This window comes from Cannabis sativa, unplaced genomic scaffold, assembly GCF_029168945.1.
Source record: "Cannabis sativa cultivar Pink pepper isolate KNU-18-1 unplaced genomic scaffold, ASM2916894v1 Contig3, whole genome shotgun sequence".
Lineage (NCBI taxonomy): Eukaryota > Viridiplantae > Streptophyta > Magnoliopsida > Rosales > Cannabaceae > Cannabis > Cannabis sativa.
Genome location: NW_026870039.1, coordinates 667,069 through 682,882, shown reverse-complemented (window position 1 = coordinate 682,882; position 15,814 = coordinate 667,069). Strand labels below are relative to the sequence as shown.

General features: G+C 34.4%; 2 protein-coding genes across 2 annotated transcripts; one reads left to right on the top strand and one right to left on the bottom strand.

Annotated features, from left to right (window-relative positions):
* Positions 1 to 3,887: 3,887 nt before the first annotated feature.
* On the top strand, positions 3,888 to 10,058 carry LOC133033148 (ABC transporter B family member 11-like). Its single transcript, XM_061107760.1, has 13 exons — positions 3,888 to 4,058; positions 4,617 to 4,986; positions 5,075 to 5,129; positions 5,248 to 5,423; positions 5,519 to 5,740; positions 5,826 to 6,064; positions 6,152 to 6,677; positions 6,952 to 7,225; positions 7,309 to 8,180; positions 8,274 to 8,540; positions 8,660 to 8,923; positions 9,018 to 9,311; positions 9,411 to 10,058. Exons 2-13 carry the CDS (start codon positions 4,648 to 4,650, stop codon positions 9,765 to 9,767), a joined length of 3,885 nt encoding a protein of 1,294 aa, XP_060963743.1. The 5' UTR covers positions 3,888 to 4,058; positions 4,617 to 4,647; the 3' UTR covers positions 9,768 to 10,058.
* Positions 10,059 to 11,492: 1,434 nt separating this feature from the next.
* LOC115713524 (uncharacterized) lies at positions 11,493 to 13,829 on the bottom strand. Its single transcript, XM_030642021.2, has 7 exons — positions 13,491 to 13,829; positions 13,328 to 13,402; positions 13,170 to 13,227; positions 13,011 to 13,066; positions 12,754 to 12,816; positions 12,061 to 12,129; positions 11,493 to 11,815 (listed from the first exon to the last, which is right to left on the bottom strand). The coding sequence occupies exons 1-7, from the start codon at positions 13,545 to 13,547 to the stop codon at positions 11,558 to 11,560; spliced, it is 636 nt and encodes a 211-aa protein (XP_030497881.1). The 5' UTR covers positions 13,548 to 13,829; the 3' UTR covers positions 11,493 to 11,557.
* Between the last annotated feature and the right edge of the window lie 1,985 nt (positions 13,830 to 15,814).

The window sequence follows — 15,814 nt, the reverse complement described above, 5'->3', positions numbered from 1 at the left end:
TGTCTAGGAGGCGTAGATGGAATATGAGGTTTGAGAGAGAGAGAGAGAGAGAGAGAGAGAGAGAGAGAGAGAGAGAGAGAGAGCTTCACGTGTAGGAAGCTTTAGGGAGCATAAGGGAGGACTTGTAGAGACCCTTTATTGCTTGTCGAATGGCTTAGGTTTTGAGAGTGAACTAATACCCTTTATATAGGTAGGGCTTACAAAAGATCCTAATTCAAATAGGTAAAGATCTCCACTTAAAATAGGGATATTAACATATTTTATCTATTAATTAAGTTACAAAAAAAGGATAACTAAATTCCTAGAAAATCGGACAAATATCTCGAGAGAAAACCCTTATTTTCGTGGGTTGTTGGGCCTGTCTCACAATTTTTCTTAGCTATTCAGAATCGTCTACAAAATTTGGTCGGCCAAACTTATTTTGTAGGGCCTCGCCGGCCTATGCTCTCCCATGGCTAACCAGGTATTGTTCCAATAGCCTCGGTATGTGCCTGCCAGCTTTCTATGTGTTTGTCAGCCGTTCTATGTGCGTGAAAGTCTTGGTATGTGCCTGCTAGCCTTGGTATGTGCCTGCCAGCCTTTGTATGTGCCTGCCAGCCTTCCTATCTTCTTTTTACAGCTTTCCTTGCAAAGGTCAGACCTCCTTAGTGAAAAAGGCCTTTCTCGGTCAGTCAGACACATTTTGGGCTGGCCAGCTTGTGCTCAAACTCTGGCCGACCTATAAGCTTTCTTTGGTCAGCTCACACACTTCCCTTAGCCGACCAGACATGGTTGTTCAAGGTCTTGACGGTCTGCTTAACTCCTTTCTCTTATTGCTTGATTGCTTTAGAACCTTGATGGCAAACATGTTGTGTAAGGAGACTTTGTCCTGTTATTAATAAGTTGTATCACACGTGTCCTCAATCTTGACTGTGTGGACATGCCAGGTTAAGTAGACAAAATTTGAGATAACATACTTCACATAAAAGTAATCACAAAGACACACAAACTCACCAAGAAATAACAGAACAACTATTCTTTACAAAAGAAACATTTTCTTCTACATATATAAGAAATTAAGGAGTAGAAGAGTTTGGCCTTTTACTACTAGTTTAGGTGATATTTATAGGGATAAATGACACCCAAAACCAAGCTCAAAGGTCTAAATACATAGAGAAACCAAGCTCAAAGGTCTAAATACATCGAGAATCATTGATTAGTTTCCTTACAAAAATTCATTAAAATGACAAAATTCTGTTTGAACAGATATGAAAAATATACAACCGAAACTCAGATCTATGCAAACATAATCCTGATTTACCTAGTCAGCATTGTCAATCTATACTCCATTAAAGCCAAATACATCCCGCGAATTCTCATTGGACATCACGAATCTCAGTTGGTGAGATTAATGCAGATCATAAAAGAAATAAAATATACTAATTACAATGAAATACTATATAAAGATATATAGTATTTATTTTATAATAAATCATTTTATTCTTTCCATATAAAACCACAACCTGAGTAAGAACATATACTAAAATAATAAATCTCTGGGTTCGTGTTTTACAAGCAAGGAAACAATCAAGGCATAAATGAAAAATATTTTTAAAAAGTAAAGTCCTAACCTATTCAAATAGCTTGTCAATCTCTTGGAGTATATGCAAATGATATACAAAGTTTTTGAAAAAAAAAATGAGACCAAAAAATTCAAACTAAATAAATAAAATTTCTATAAATATAATATCAAGATATTATATATACTTCTATAGAAAAATTAATTTATTTATTATCATAAAAGAATTAACTAATTTAAAAAAAAAATACACCAAAACAAATGTCTCAGTTTTATTTTAAAAATATTACACATAATTAATTTTATTATTTTTACCAAATATATTAACTAAGGACTTTACTTACTATAAATTATTAAAAAATTTCTAAAAAATTAATAAATTATTTAAAATAATTATAACATATGCTATTATCATAAGAAAAAAAGATTAATTTTTTTTTTTAATATCAAAACATATAAAATTTACTATTTTCTATACATGTTGAGATACATATAAAGTAAATTCAACTCACCCACCACCACCACCTGTCAAATATCCAAAGATTTCAGGTTTTCATCTCAACCTTAGAATGATTGTGCAATGCTGAACCCACCAGGTTAGGTAGATACACACAAGTATATAAATACATATTATAATCAGTATTCAATTATATGCCTTTTTCATTATTATTACTATTAATATTATTAAATTATTTCATTGATGACTTTAAGCACCCCCTTTTGAATTTATCATATACTTATATCTGGATACATATATAGATTTCGATAAGATAATACTCAAACTTGTCTATTTTTACTCACTCATTCATTAATTCATCATCAAATTAATGAATACATAATGATTTTGGTACTGACTTAGACACACACTTATAGCTCTTTTGTTGCTCATTAAGCAAAGCCACACCTAACCTAATCTTCACAAAAAGCTCCCACATCCCAACCCACAACTGGTCATGCCATAACTCATACTTAAAAGAAACAAATCTGATTATGTAATAAATGTTTGAACATACCAATATCTGTTTCTGAAATTTTATGAGATTGAGAATTATTATTATTTACTATATATACATATTCAAATGTCTACAGATATCCTAATAGGCTAATAATAATATCATATTCCTATATTAGTACTTGGTCGTCACGTACATTTAAGTAAACAGTCCAACTCATATAATATCTCACCTAGCTGTCCCACTATTTTATATTTAACAATTTATTATTGAATAAAATAATAATAAACACTAATAAAATATCAAACTTCATCTAGAATTTGAGAAACATATTCAATTCATAAGCTAAATTAGTATTCTTTGGTTTTTATTTTATTTATTTTATATATATATAAAGGTCCTTGACTTTGTCATTGCAAACTGCCAAAATTGTTTACAAAAAGAAAGAACTTAATTATGTTGCTACTTGCTTATAGTTAGGAAGTAGAGATTCTAAATACATTTTCTCTAAACTATCACTTTTGGCTTGTCATTTGTTTCAAGAAAATAATAGCAATAAATAAAATAAGATACGATCCATTATATAAATATATAGTTACAAAAATGGAATATAAAGAAAGTTGTGCAGACAGCGTGCATGGAATTAATGGAAGAACTAATAAGTATATCTCTGACTCTTTATATGTTTCTTTTCTAGCTTCTGTATATCTTATTATTATCTAATTATTAATTTAAATAATAATATTAAAAATAGATTTACTTCAATTTTATAATATTTTTTAAATATATAAAATTTAATTCAAATTTAAAATTAAACTTATATACAAAAATATTTACCTATAATTTTATTAATATTTTTAAATAATTATGTTGTATTTTAATAAATAATAAAATAAAGAATTAAATTTAAATATTTTAAGTAAAATAATTAATAGATTTATAAAAAAAAATAATTAATTAATTTAACCTTTAATTCAAATTTAAATTTATATAAAAATATATATTTTATTTAATTGGTATTTTTAAATAATTAAATTTAAATATTTAAGTAAAATAATAATAAAATTTTTAAAATAACAATTAATTAATTAATTAATTAATTTGACAGTATTTTTTAACTAATTAATAATTAATTTTAAGTGAATAGAAAAATAATAAAATTGTTAAACCAACAACTTTTATTCAATAGAAATGAATGATGTGATAATATATAATATATGATTTAATACAAGTATAATATATATAATGTAGAATTTTGTGAAGCGAAACTTCGCAGTTTTGACCAAATAATAATAACAACAAGGTTTAGATGGGAACAGCTATTCCCTCCTTTGTATTATTATATCGAATACTTTATATATGAAGATGCTTGCCCATTAAGCAACAACGAATCATTTACTCTCTCTCTCTCTCTCAACTTATATATAAATATATATTTTCTATATTACCATATTTGATATATGACATATCACCTCTCTCTCTCTCTCTGTGCAAAAAAGTTGAAGGAGTCGCCAGCCGCAGTTGTGAGCCACTTCCACAGTTGCTGGGTACCCTTTTGGCCTTTTACATCTTCAAACTTCAAAAATAAAAGAAATCTTTTTCTTTTTCTTTCTTCTTTTGAATTTTAGTGTACTGATTCTTTCAATTCTTACCAAATACAAACAAAGTTTCATTCTTTTGTACTTTCTGTGTGTATCTTGGCTTAAAGCTCAGATGTTTTGTATTTTTGGCTGTGGAACTACTTGTTCAATAACTATGCTTAGCCTTATTGTACTTGAACGCATGTGTTGTCTTGTCTGAAATGAGATATTAAAACAAAACAAGGGTGTTGTGTTGAGCCTAAAGATATACATATGCCTGCAAAACCAAGTCAACCTTTTTTTTTTCTCTTTTCAGCAAAAAAAAAAAAAAAGAAAAAATTTGGCTCTGTGTTTTTTACCTTTTAACTTTAGTACTTACAGGCCTGCTTCTAGATTATATTATGATGTCGGATTCTTTAACCATTTGATTTGAAATATAAACACACCCCATTTCCATTCGTGCTCAATCAAAAGACTTTTTGGTCATTAATAATCTGTGTTCTCCTTTGCTACTTGTTTGTGCAGTTGGATATTGGGGCTAAGAGTGTTTTGAGCCATGGCAGTAGAGAATGGCCAAGAGGGTGAGGCCAGCTCCTCCAAAACCCAGATAGAAGAAGACACAGCTTTGAACTCTACCAAGAGTAATAAAAATAATAATAATAATGAAGAAAAGGAACAAGAGTCAGAGAAGAGCAAAGTACCAGATGAGAAAATTCCCTTTCACAAGCTCTTCTCCTTTGCAGATACCACTGATATCTTTTTGATGATTGCTGGTACTTTGGGTGCCATTGGTAATGGATTGGGTCTGCCAGTTATGACCATTCTATTCGGAGAGATGATCAATTCTTTTGGGAACAACCAAACCAGCAAAGATGTTGTTGATATTGTTTCTAAGGTAAGAAAAATGATTTTGATTCATGTATTCACTTTCATTCATCTTTGTATGTCTGTTTATAACACCTTGGTTCTGCCCAAAATATCAGGTCTGTCTAAAATTTGTGTACTTGGGTGTGGCGACTCTTGTGGCAGCATTTCTCCGTAAGTAGTAAAGTAGTAGTAGTACTCTCTCTCTCTCTCTCTCTCTCTCTCTCTCTCTCTCTCTCTCTCTCTCTCTCTCTCTCTCTCTCTCTCATGTTTGTTTGATTTGGTCTGGCAGAGGTGGCATGCTGGATGGTCACAGGAGAAAGACAAGCTGCAAGAATTAGAAATTTGTATTTGAAAACCATACTTAGACAAGATGTTGCTTTCTTTGATAAAGAAACTAACACAGGGGAAGTGGTTGGCAGAATGTCTGGTGACACTGTTGTCATACAAGACGCCATGGGAGAGAAGGTACCATATATCTCGTAATACAAATAGAAAGAAGGAAAGAAAGACTATATGTAGTAGTCTTCATGTTTTGATGAAGAATCTTATTTATTTTGTAGGTTGGAAAATTTATTCAACTGATATCCACATTCATTGGAGGCTTCGTAATAGCTTTCTTCAAAGGCTGGCTTCTCACCCTTGTTATGATGACCTCTATTCCTCTTATGGTTATGGCCGGTGCAGCTATGGCTTTGATTATAAGCAAGATGGCGTCTAAGGGACAAACTGCCTATGCAAAAGCAGCTAATGTAGTTGAACAGACCATTGGCTCTATTAGAACTGTAAGTCATCATTATCAAGTACTAAACTCAACAGTGTTTTTCAGTTACCATGTTAGCACGTTTATTGGTTTTGTTGTTTGTCTAGGTTGCATCATTCACTGGAGAGAAACAAGCAATAATAAACTACAACAAGTTTCTCGTCAGTGCTTATAAATCAAGTGTTTTTGAAGGCACAGCCGCTGGACTTGGCCTTGGTTTGGTCATGTTTGTCATCTTTGGAAGCTATGCTCTAGCAGTATGGTTTGGAGTGAAGATGATAAGGGAAAAAGGATACAATGGTGGTGATGTTTTGAATGTCATCATTGCTGTTTTGACTGGATCCATGTGAGTTGTGATTTTTTTTCATTTTACATATCCATATACTACTCACAGATAGAAAGATGGATAGATAAGAGCGTGTTTTATCCTCAGGTCTCTCGGGCAGGCATCTCCTTGCATGAGTGCATTTGCAGCTGGGCAAGCTGCAGCGTTTAAGATGTTTGAGACTATTAGTAGGAAGCCAGAGATTGATTCATATGACACAAACGGAAAAGTTTTGGATGATGTTCGCGGAGACATAGAGTTGAGAGACGTTTACTTTAGCTATCCAGCTAGACCAGATGAGCAAATCTTCAATGGTTTCTCACTTGAGATTCCTAGTGGCACCACAACAGCTTTGGTCGGCCAAAGTGGAAGTGGGAAATCCACTGTGATAAGTCTTATTGAGAGATTCTATGATCCTCACTCGGGTGAAGTTTTGATTGATGGCACCAACTTGAAGGAGTTTCAGCTTAAATGGATTCGTCAAAAGATTGGTCTTGTCAGTCAAGAACCTGTTCTATTTGCTGCTAGCATCAGGGAAAATATTGCCTATGGAAAGGAAGATGCAACTACTGAAGACATAAAAGCTGCGACTGAACTTGCAAATGCAGCTAAGTTCATTGATAAGTTGCCTCAGGTTCGTTCTATTTTCCTCAAATTTACAAACACTTATTCATTAAAACATGGAGTAATTGGTGAATGTAAACTTTTGGACAATTTTTTGCTAAGTAACTTTCCCTACAAGAGATCAAATATATTTGATAGGATGTTAATATGTCAGCAAGGTTACTTTGCAAAGAATTATCACAGAGTTATTTTTCAGAGTGGCAATAAGAAAAGGTCTATTTTGTGAAACCCCTCTTAAAACATTGTAAGTCTTACATGGGATAGGAATGTAAAACTATTTTCAGGGCCTTGACACGATGGTTGGTGAACATGGGACTCAACTCTCCGGTGGTCAAAAACAAAGGGTTGCAATTGCGAGGGCCATATTGAAAGACCCTCGAATTCTACTTTTGGATGAAGCAACAAGTGCACTTGATGCAGAATCTGAAAGGGTAGTGCAAGAAGCATTGGACAGAATTATGGTTAATCGAACCACTGTGGTGGTTGCTCATCGTTTGAGCACCGTGAGGAACGCTGATTCCATTGCTGTCATTCATAGAGGAAAGATGGTTGAGAAAGGTACTTGAACTTTTATTATGATTAATTTAGCTAATGTAAAGATATTTATGTCACTTAACATTTTGGAAACTGATGATACTCAGGCTCACATGATGAGTTAGTCAAAGACCCGGAAGGAGCTTATAGTCAACTTATACGCTTACAAGAAGTGAACAAGGAATCAGAACAAACAGGTGATCAAAACAAAACTGAAATTAGTACAGAATCGTTTAGACAGTCAAGTCAAAGAGGGTCAATCATTCGATCTCTGAGCCGAGGATCATCAATAGGAAATAGCAGTCGCCATTCATTTTCAGTCTCATTTGGTTTACCTACTGGAATCCATGACACTACAATGAAAGATACAGAGTCCCCTGAACAAGTATCAGAATCACCTCCAAGTGTCTCACTCATCCGCCTTGCTGCTCTTAACAAGCCAGAGATACCCGTTATTCTCATAGGAGCTATAGCTGCCATCATTAATGGTGTTTTGCTTCCACTTTTTGGGGTGCTTATTTCTAGTATGATAAAGGTATTCTATGAAAAATCTCACAAGCAGAAGAAGGATTCTGAGTTTTGGGCACTGATGTTTTTGGTTCTTGGTATCGTATCGTTAGTCGCAATTCCAGCACGTGGTTACTTCTTTGCTGTAGCAGGGAGCAAGTTAATTCAACGCATAAGAGTGATGTGTTTTGAGAAAGTGGTTAACATGGAAGTAGGATGGTTCGATGAGCCAGAGCACTCAAGTGGTGCAGTTGGGGCTAGGCTGTCTGCTGATGCATCAATGGTGCGTGCCTTAGTTGGGGATGCACTCGGGCTACTGGTTCAGAACCTTGCATCTGCTGTTGCTGGTTTGCTAATTGCTTTTCTGGCAAGTTGGGAGTTGGCACTTATAATTCTAGTCCTACTTCCATTAATAGGAGTTAATGGATACATTCAAGCAAAGTTCATGAAAGGATTCAGTGCTGATGCAAAGGTATTAGTTGCTAAATAGAAATTAGTCATGTTGGAACTGATCATAATATTGCTTAAATTTTTAAATAATAGAAGAATATTTATATGGTTGCAGGTGATGTATGAAGAAGCAAGTCAAGTAGCTAATGATGCAGTGGGGAGCATAAGAACTGTTGCTTCTTTCTGCGCCGAAGAGAAAGTAATGGATTTGTACAAAAAGAAATGTGAGGGACCTATGATGACAGGGATAAGGCAAGGTGTGATCAGTGGTTTAGGATTTGGGGTGTCCTTTCTTCTACTCTTTTGTGTCTATGCAACGAGTTTCTATGCCGGAGCCAGACTTGTTGAGTCTGGACAAATTACATTTTCAGACGTTTTCAAGGTAATAATCAGACTTGACAATATAAACCATTGTTAATACTCGCACACACAAATTTATATTTATATAAATAGTGAGAGAAAGAGAAGAATTAATAGTAAGGTATTGGTGATTTTTGGCAGGTTTTCTTTGCTTTGACAATGGCTGCAGTGGGAATATCTCAATCAAGTTCCTTTGCTCCTGATTCAAGTAAAGCTAAGGTTGCTGCAGCTTCTATATTCTCCATAATAGACCGCAAATCACAGATAGACCCAAGTGATGAGTCTGGGGAGACCTTAAATGATGTGAAGGGAGAAATTCATCTGCGTCATGTGAGCTTCAAGTATCCATTAAGACCAGATATTCAAATCTTCAAGGACCTCAGTTTAACTATTCATTCTGGCAAGGTAATAAACAATAATCATTTCTCATTTGACATTACTACTAGTAGAAGTTGAGCTGTTTCTAGTTAACTAATATGTTTGGTTTTATTTGGTTCAGACGGTCGCCTTGGTTGGAGAAAGCGGGAGCGGGAAATCAACAGTTATAGCTTTGTTGCAGAGGTTTTATGATCCTGACTCGGGACACATAACATTGGATGGAGTTGAACTTCAGAAATTAAAACTGAAATGGTTGAGGCAACAGATGGGATTAGTGAGCCAAGAGCCTGTTTTGTTCAATGACACCATTCGCGCTAACATAGCTTATGGGAAGGAAGGCGAAGCGAGTGAAGCTGAGATTTTAGCAGCCTCAGAACTGGCAAATGCCCACAAGTTCATTAGTAGCTTACATCAGGTGAGAGTCTGAGACATTGTGCTTGTACCATTGTATGTTTATGTTTTACATAATATTAGTTAGTTATTTACAGTTGATTAAATGAAATTCGATGAACAGGGTTATGATACAATTGTGGGAGAAAGAGGAGTGCAACTGTCTGGAGGACAAAAACAAAGGGTGGCAATAGCAAGAGCAATAGCAAAGAGTCCAAAGATATTGCTATTGGATGAGGCAACAAGCGCGCTCGATGCAGAGTCAGAGAAGGTGGTGCAAGACGCGCTTGATAGAGTGATGGTTAACAGAACGACGGTGGTGGTGGCTCATAGGCTATCCACCATCAAAAACGCCGATGTTATTGCTGTCGTCAAGAACGGAGTGATAGTGGAAAAAGGGAAGCATGACACTCTCATTAACATCCATGATGGTGTTTATGCTTCCTTAGTTGCACTTCATATGAGCGCCAAGACTGTTTAAAATCATTCGTTTCTTTTTTTCGTGTTTAATATATTTCATATAAATACAAATTAATTTTCAACGATATATAGTACCAAAAGAAAAAGTGAAATCTTCACAAGTAGTTGGGTTGTTTATAAATGTAATCTTATTGTTTGATCAATTTAAGAAGGTGGTGTTATATTTTGGATCACAACACAAGTCACTATTGTCATCTCCTTTCATAGTGTAAGAGAATAGTATTTTTTTTTTCAAGAATGGTAATATATTGATTACTAATTTTAAATTAAATGAAAATTCAACGTCAGCAATGACGATCAAGTGTGTCCAAAGTCTTAAGTAGATTGATTGTGCTTTTCATAATGTGATTTTTAAAGGCAGGCACATGCAATGAATGAATGAAATTGAAGATAGCAAAAGTCAAAGCTTGGTGTGTATTGGAATCTTACCTTGCTTGTGCCTAGATTGCGCTGCCATAGTGCACCATGCTGCCCTACCAAACACAACACGAGTTTCTTTTTTTCTCTTTGATAAGGCAACACACAACACGAGTTGCTTGCTCATTTAGGCATGTAGAACTACACTGATTTAGATCTTTATTTTTATTTTGTTATTTTTTGAGGTATCTACCTAGAGTGTGAAGAACAAGATTGGTACTAGCGGCAAACTTAGTAATGTTGTGACTTAGTGAAAAAATGCATGCTTAGTTTGAAAAAAATGGAGTATTATTTTCATCCTAAAAATTTATATAGTCGCTCTATTTTATTATTTATATTTATATTTTTACATAAAATATAAGAAAATTATATGGTGCTAGTGCTGTAAAAATAAGAAAAACAAGTAAATAAAATGGAGTATTATTTGCATTCTAAAAATTTATAAAGTCGCCCAATTTTATTATTTGTATTTTTATTTTTACATAAAATATGAATTGAATTTTTTGACACGACATGAGTCTAGGAGGCATGAACACGACGTACTCGTTATTATCTTAAATATTAGACATATAAGACCTAGATTTTAATCATTAGCTCAAATTGGCCTATTTTATATCTAACTTCTCATATTTTCAAAAAAAAGTTATTTGAAAAATTAATAATGTTAAAATTTGATTCAATTTTATTATTTAGCTATCATCAAATAAAATACATAATTTATTTCATATATATATAGTTTTAAAAATTTTAAATAGTTTTAAATAATTTAGGGTTTTGATACAGTGTTGGTGTTTTGTTTTCTCGCTTGTCTTTGACGTCGACGACCGTAGCTGGGAATGGCGCTGGTGAGGGTCGACTTGGCTGGGGATGGGGTGTGGTGAGGGTCATGGTTGGGGTGTGTGAAGAAGACGAAGAGGAAAAAGAAAAAGCAACAGTTATTTTATGAATTTAAAATATTTTTTTTTTGTTTTTTATATTATTTTAAATTTTTTTAATTAAAATTATTATTTAGACCAATAAAAAATTGATATGTGTCATTTCTTTGGGTTTAACGGAGCAATTAAAAAGAGGGACCAACGGACTCACAAAAAATGTGATTTGGGGACTATTACCGCCAATTTTTGAGGTTAGGGACTAATCTCCATCAACCTTAATTTTTTGGGGACTTTTGCCGCAATTATCCCTTTTTTTTTTTCATCTCCATTTCCAGTTTCCACAAGTTTTCTTTGGTTCAATCTTCCAAATGAAAATCATGTTAACACAAATCCGATACCTGATTTCTTCTTGCCCATTAATGTTAAGACTAAAGGGACGAAAAGGGATTCATTGAAATAGCTAAATCTGTTTCCTCAAAGATATCAATCATGAAACTGCCTAATCATCTTCACTTTCATCACTATATGAAACTAAAGAAGTTCTCACAACAGCATTAGTTTTATCATTATCACGACTAGGTAAATTTGCTGGCTGAGATCTTTTTTCTGTATCAACATCACAAATGTTTGTTTCATTTGAGGGCAGCTCTATAACATCTCCCTGATCCAACTTAGCTTTTTTTGCTTGAGGTTTCACTTTTATTATCACACCTAATGGACGCGGATGAGGGTTTTTCTTTCTCGCTGCCTTCTGTTCCTGCAGAACAGATGTATCTTCATTCAACATAAACCATTACAGACACTGTGACCAAGTGGAAAATAGCTCTCTTCTAAGTTTCTAACACATTAAAACAGACAGTTACTTCTTCTCTTTCTGGCAAAATTTCTTAATTACAAACTATATACACATACAAATAGCTCTGTAACCATAAATTCCTAAACCAAATGCTGATGCTGAATCACAGAGATAAAAGAATATGTATATATGATCAAGAAAGTAACCTGGACTACAGGAACAGGTGGTGTTTCCTCAAAATCTTGGACGATCATAGATTGGGCTGCCACTGCTGCCTGTACCAAAAAGCACAGCACTAATAAAGTTGAAGCTTTAATTTGATTTCCAATCAATAGTGCCCATTTACTATGTTGTTTGGAACAATGTACTAGACAACAAATAGCTAAGAAAGACAACCGCCAACAGACTGACAAAACTTCATCGCATATTTCTGAAGCATGAATAACCCATAAAAGCATGCCTACACAAGAGTAATTATGACAAACTCTATGATTCTCAACTAGCATGACCAACATCTCTAATCTGAAGATACTAATGCCAAGCTTCACATTCATCAGCCTAAATAATGTATGTAAGTATTGCCTATCTAGGTTTCAATCAAAACCAACAAATATTTAGCAGTAACACAATTCAGTTCACTACAAGGAAATTCAAAAAATACAAAGTTACAGCCTTTTTTTTCCTATAAAAAACTTTGTGATGTTATTATTGATCACTAAATTTCACTAAATTCCCTGGCTGAGATCTTTATTCTTATCAACATCACTTTCTATATCTTTAAAAGGGATTTTTCTTGTTATTATTATTATTATGCACAGGGTAAGAGTACGCCAAGTGTACACTACAGCTACAAAATTTGGAAATAAAATTCTAAAAAAATTAAGAATTACTAAATGTACCTGGAAATTCCGGAGTTGTTGGGCTTCTTCATTGGCCACTTGCTGTTCATATTCCCTCTTAGACTGAAAAAGCAAAACAAGATGTCATAGAAGTAGTGTAAGAAGAAAATATAATTCAAGAAACAAGTATTATGACTTTGATAAAGCAGTTGACTGATCAAATGAGGACATGCTAAAGTATGACATTTGAAGTTATGAGCTATCTTAACTAGAGAGCACGCACTAATAATCAGTAAAAACACATTTAAAGCTTTTACCAGCTCTAATTTATCAAGGAACTCGGTCTCATCATCATCCAAAGCTTTAGGAGGTCCTGCAATGCAAAAAGCAAGGATTTGGGTGACACAAAAATGCCCAAGTAACAATCTTTGGTAAATCAATTGTCACAAAACTAAAAGAAAAATAAAAGTACTCACTGTGCTTAAAGCGTTCGTTGAATTCAGCATCCTTTTTGTCTTTATTTTCCTTTAAAATCTGTAGCATCACGAATGACTTAGATATAGGATATATTTTCATTTTCATATGCATACATATATAATTACAAACAAAAGAAATGCAATAGTTAAAAGCTTACCTCGTAAAGGGGTCTATCCCTCTGGGCAGTGCCATCCTCCACGCGTTCGCCCCTAGCTTTCTTGGTTTCATCCAACTGTTGAAATCATCGTCCCAATCCCAGAATTTGATTTAGGGTTTGAAATTTAAGAAACTATCAGTAGTAACTGTTTAAATTAGCAAACCTGGTCCTCCGATATGAAATTCATAAGCCTAATGGGGGGAGTAGATTCGTCCGCCATTTTGAACTTTAACACTAACTCCTTAGTCCTCCGGCTGTTCTCCTTTTCTCCAACACTCTGAACCTGTAACTAAACTGGGGCATTAAATCCTGAGCTGACCCTTTTACGATCTTTTCTCTTTCTTTTTCGGGTCGACCCGTTTTCAAATTATATGTGGAGTTTAAGGCTATTTACAAAAAAAAAAAAACATGACATTTTCAACTTTCTTTTCGTATGTGGAGTTTTAAAATGGGTTTTTTTTTTATTTGTATCCTCTTACGAAGCTTGTCCTTAACAAATCCGAGAATAGTATACTTATTCTTCCCAACTGGACATAGAAGGCCTAGATAGTACCCATTTTCATCAGCTTCATAGATTTCCAACGAAGCACAAATAGCATCATGTAGAGCACAATTTGTATTGTTGCTAAAAAACACAAAAGACTTAGCAAAATTAATTCTTTGACCTGTAGTCGCCTCATAAGTGTGCAACAACTCCTTTACATTGTACGCTTCTTCCTCAGTAGCCTTATAATATATATAACTATCATCCGCAAAAAGCATATGAAAAATGACTGGCGCACCTCGAGCAATCTTACAACCCGTGAGCAAACCACTTTACTCATAACTTCGCAGCAAACTAGAGAAGCCTTCAGTACATAAAATAAAAAGGTAAGGCAATAACGGATCACCTTGACGCAAACCTCGTTGAGTAGCAATAGGTCCCAACTCATTCCCTCCATGCAAGATAGTATACGAGACTGAACAAAGACATTGCATAACCAAGTTTATCCATCGCCCATCAAAGCCCATCCTGTCCATCATAGCATGGAGATAACCCCACTCAAGTTTATCATAGGCTTTGCTAATGTTAAGCTTGAGAGCCATATAACCATCCCCCATTTTCGTTTTCTTTTCGAATGATGCATAATCTCATAAGCAATCATAATATTATCTGAAATTAAACGACCTTATAAGAACACACTTTGAGTGTTGGATATGATAGTTGGCATAACGTTCTTAAGTCTATTAGCCACCACCTTGGACACAATCTTATATAACATTGCATAAAGCAATGGGTATCAAATCCCCCATATCTATAGGATGCTTCTTCTTAGGGATTAAAACCAAAATAGTTTTATTTAGATCTGAAGGAAATAACCCATGGTGAAAAAACTGCCTTACCATATGGATAATATCACCTTTAACAATCGGCCAACTCTTCTAAAAAAATCCTGGGGTCATTCCATCGAGTCTTGGAGATTTGTCCAAATGCATTTGAAACAATGCTTTGCGAACTTCCTCCTCTAAAATTGGCAGCAGCAGATCAGCATTTTGTTCAAAAGAAACACGGTTTTGCACACTGCTAGTAACCTCTCTCCAATCGGTTTGAGAAAAATAAAAAAGGTCATTGAAATAATTAACCATAAGCAAATCTAGGCCACTATTCCAATCCAGCCAAACACCAGATTGATCCTTAAGCTTTGTAACAAAATTATTTCGTCTTCTATTAGTAGTTGAAGCATGAAAAAACTTGCTATTATTGTCCCCTTCTTGCAACCATAATTGCTTTGATCTTCGACGCCAAAATACCTCCCGTTGAATATAAGCTTCGGATAAGTTCTTCTTCGCTTGTTTATAATTTGCAACTGAGACATCATCTCGACCCAACTTCCATCTTTGCACCTCATCTCGACACTTTTTAATTCTATCTTTGAAGTTGCTCGTGAACTCCTTTCCCCACACACGTAACTATTGTCCACAAAAACTCACTTTATTCGTAACCTCATCATTCCCACAAAGCTCCCAACTGTCCTTAATAAGTTGAAAGCAAAGAGGCTCCCTTAACCACGCATTCTCAAACCGATACCGTTTAGAAAAATGGTAGCCAACAATAGGAACCAGCTCCATAAGAATCAGGGCATGATCCGAAGTAGATATTTCAAGATTGTGAAGTTTAGCAGATGAGAACATATTCAACCAAGCTGGATTAGCTAACCCCCTATCCAATCGGACTTCAATCCAATGAATGATACCCCTTCCTCGCTCCCAGGTAAAAGGATAGCCACATAACTCCATATCTTGAAGACCACTATCTGCCAAAGCTTGCTGAAAACCTTGAATTAAAAATTCATGATATCTATTACCCCCTTTTTTATCATCATGTGAGAGAACATTATTTAGATCACCCATCACACACCATGGCAAAGTAGAGTTAGCAGCCAGGGTACGCAAGAGATTCCAAGTAGAAGAACAGAAACTTTTGTTCGGTTCGCCATACATACCAAA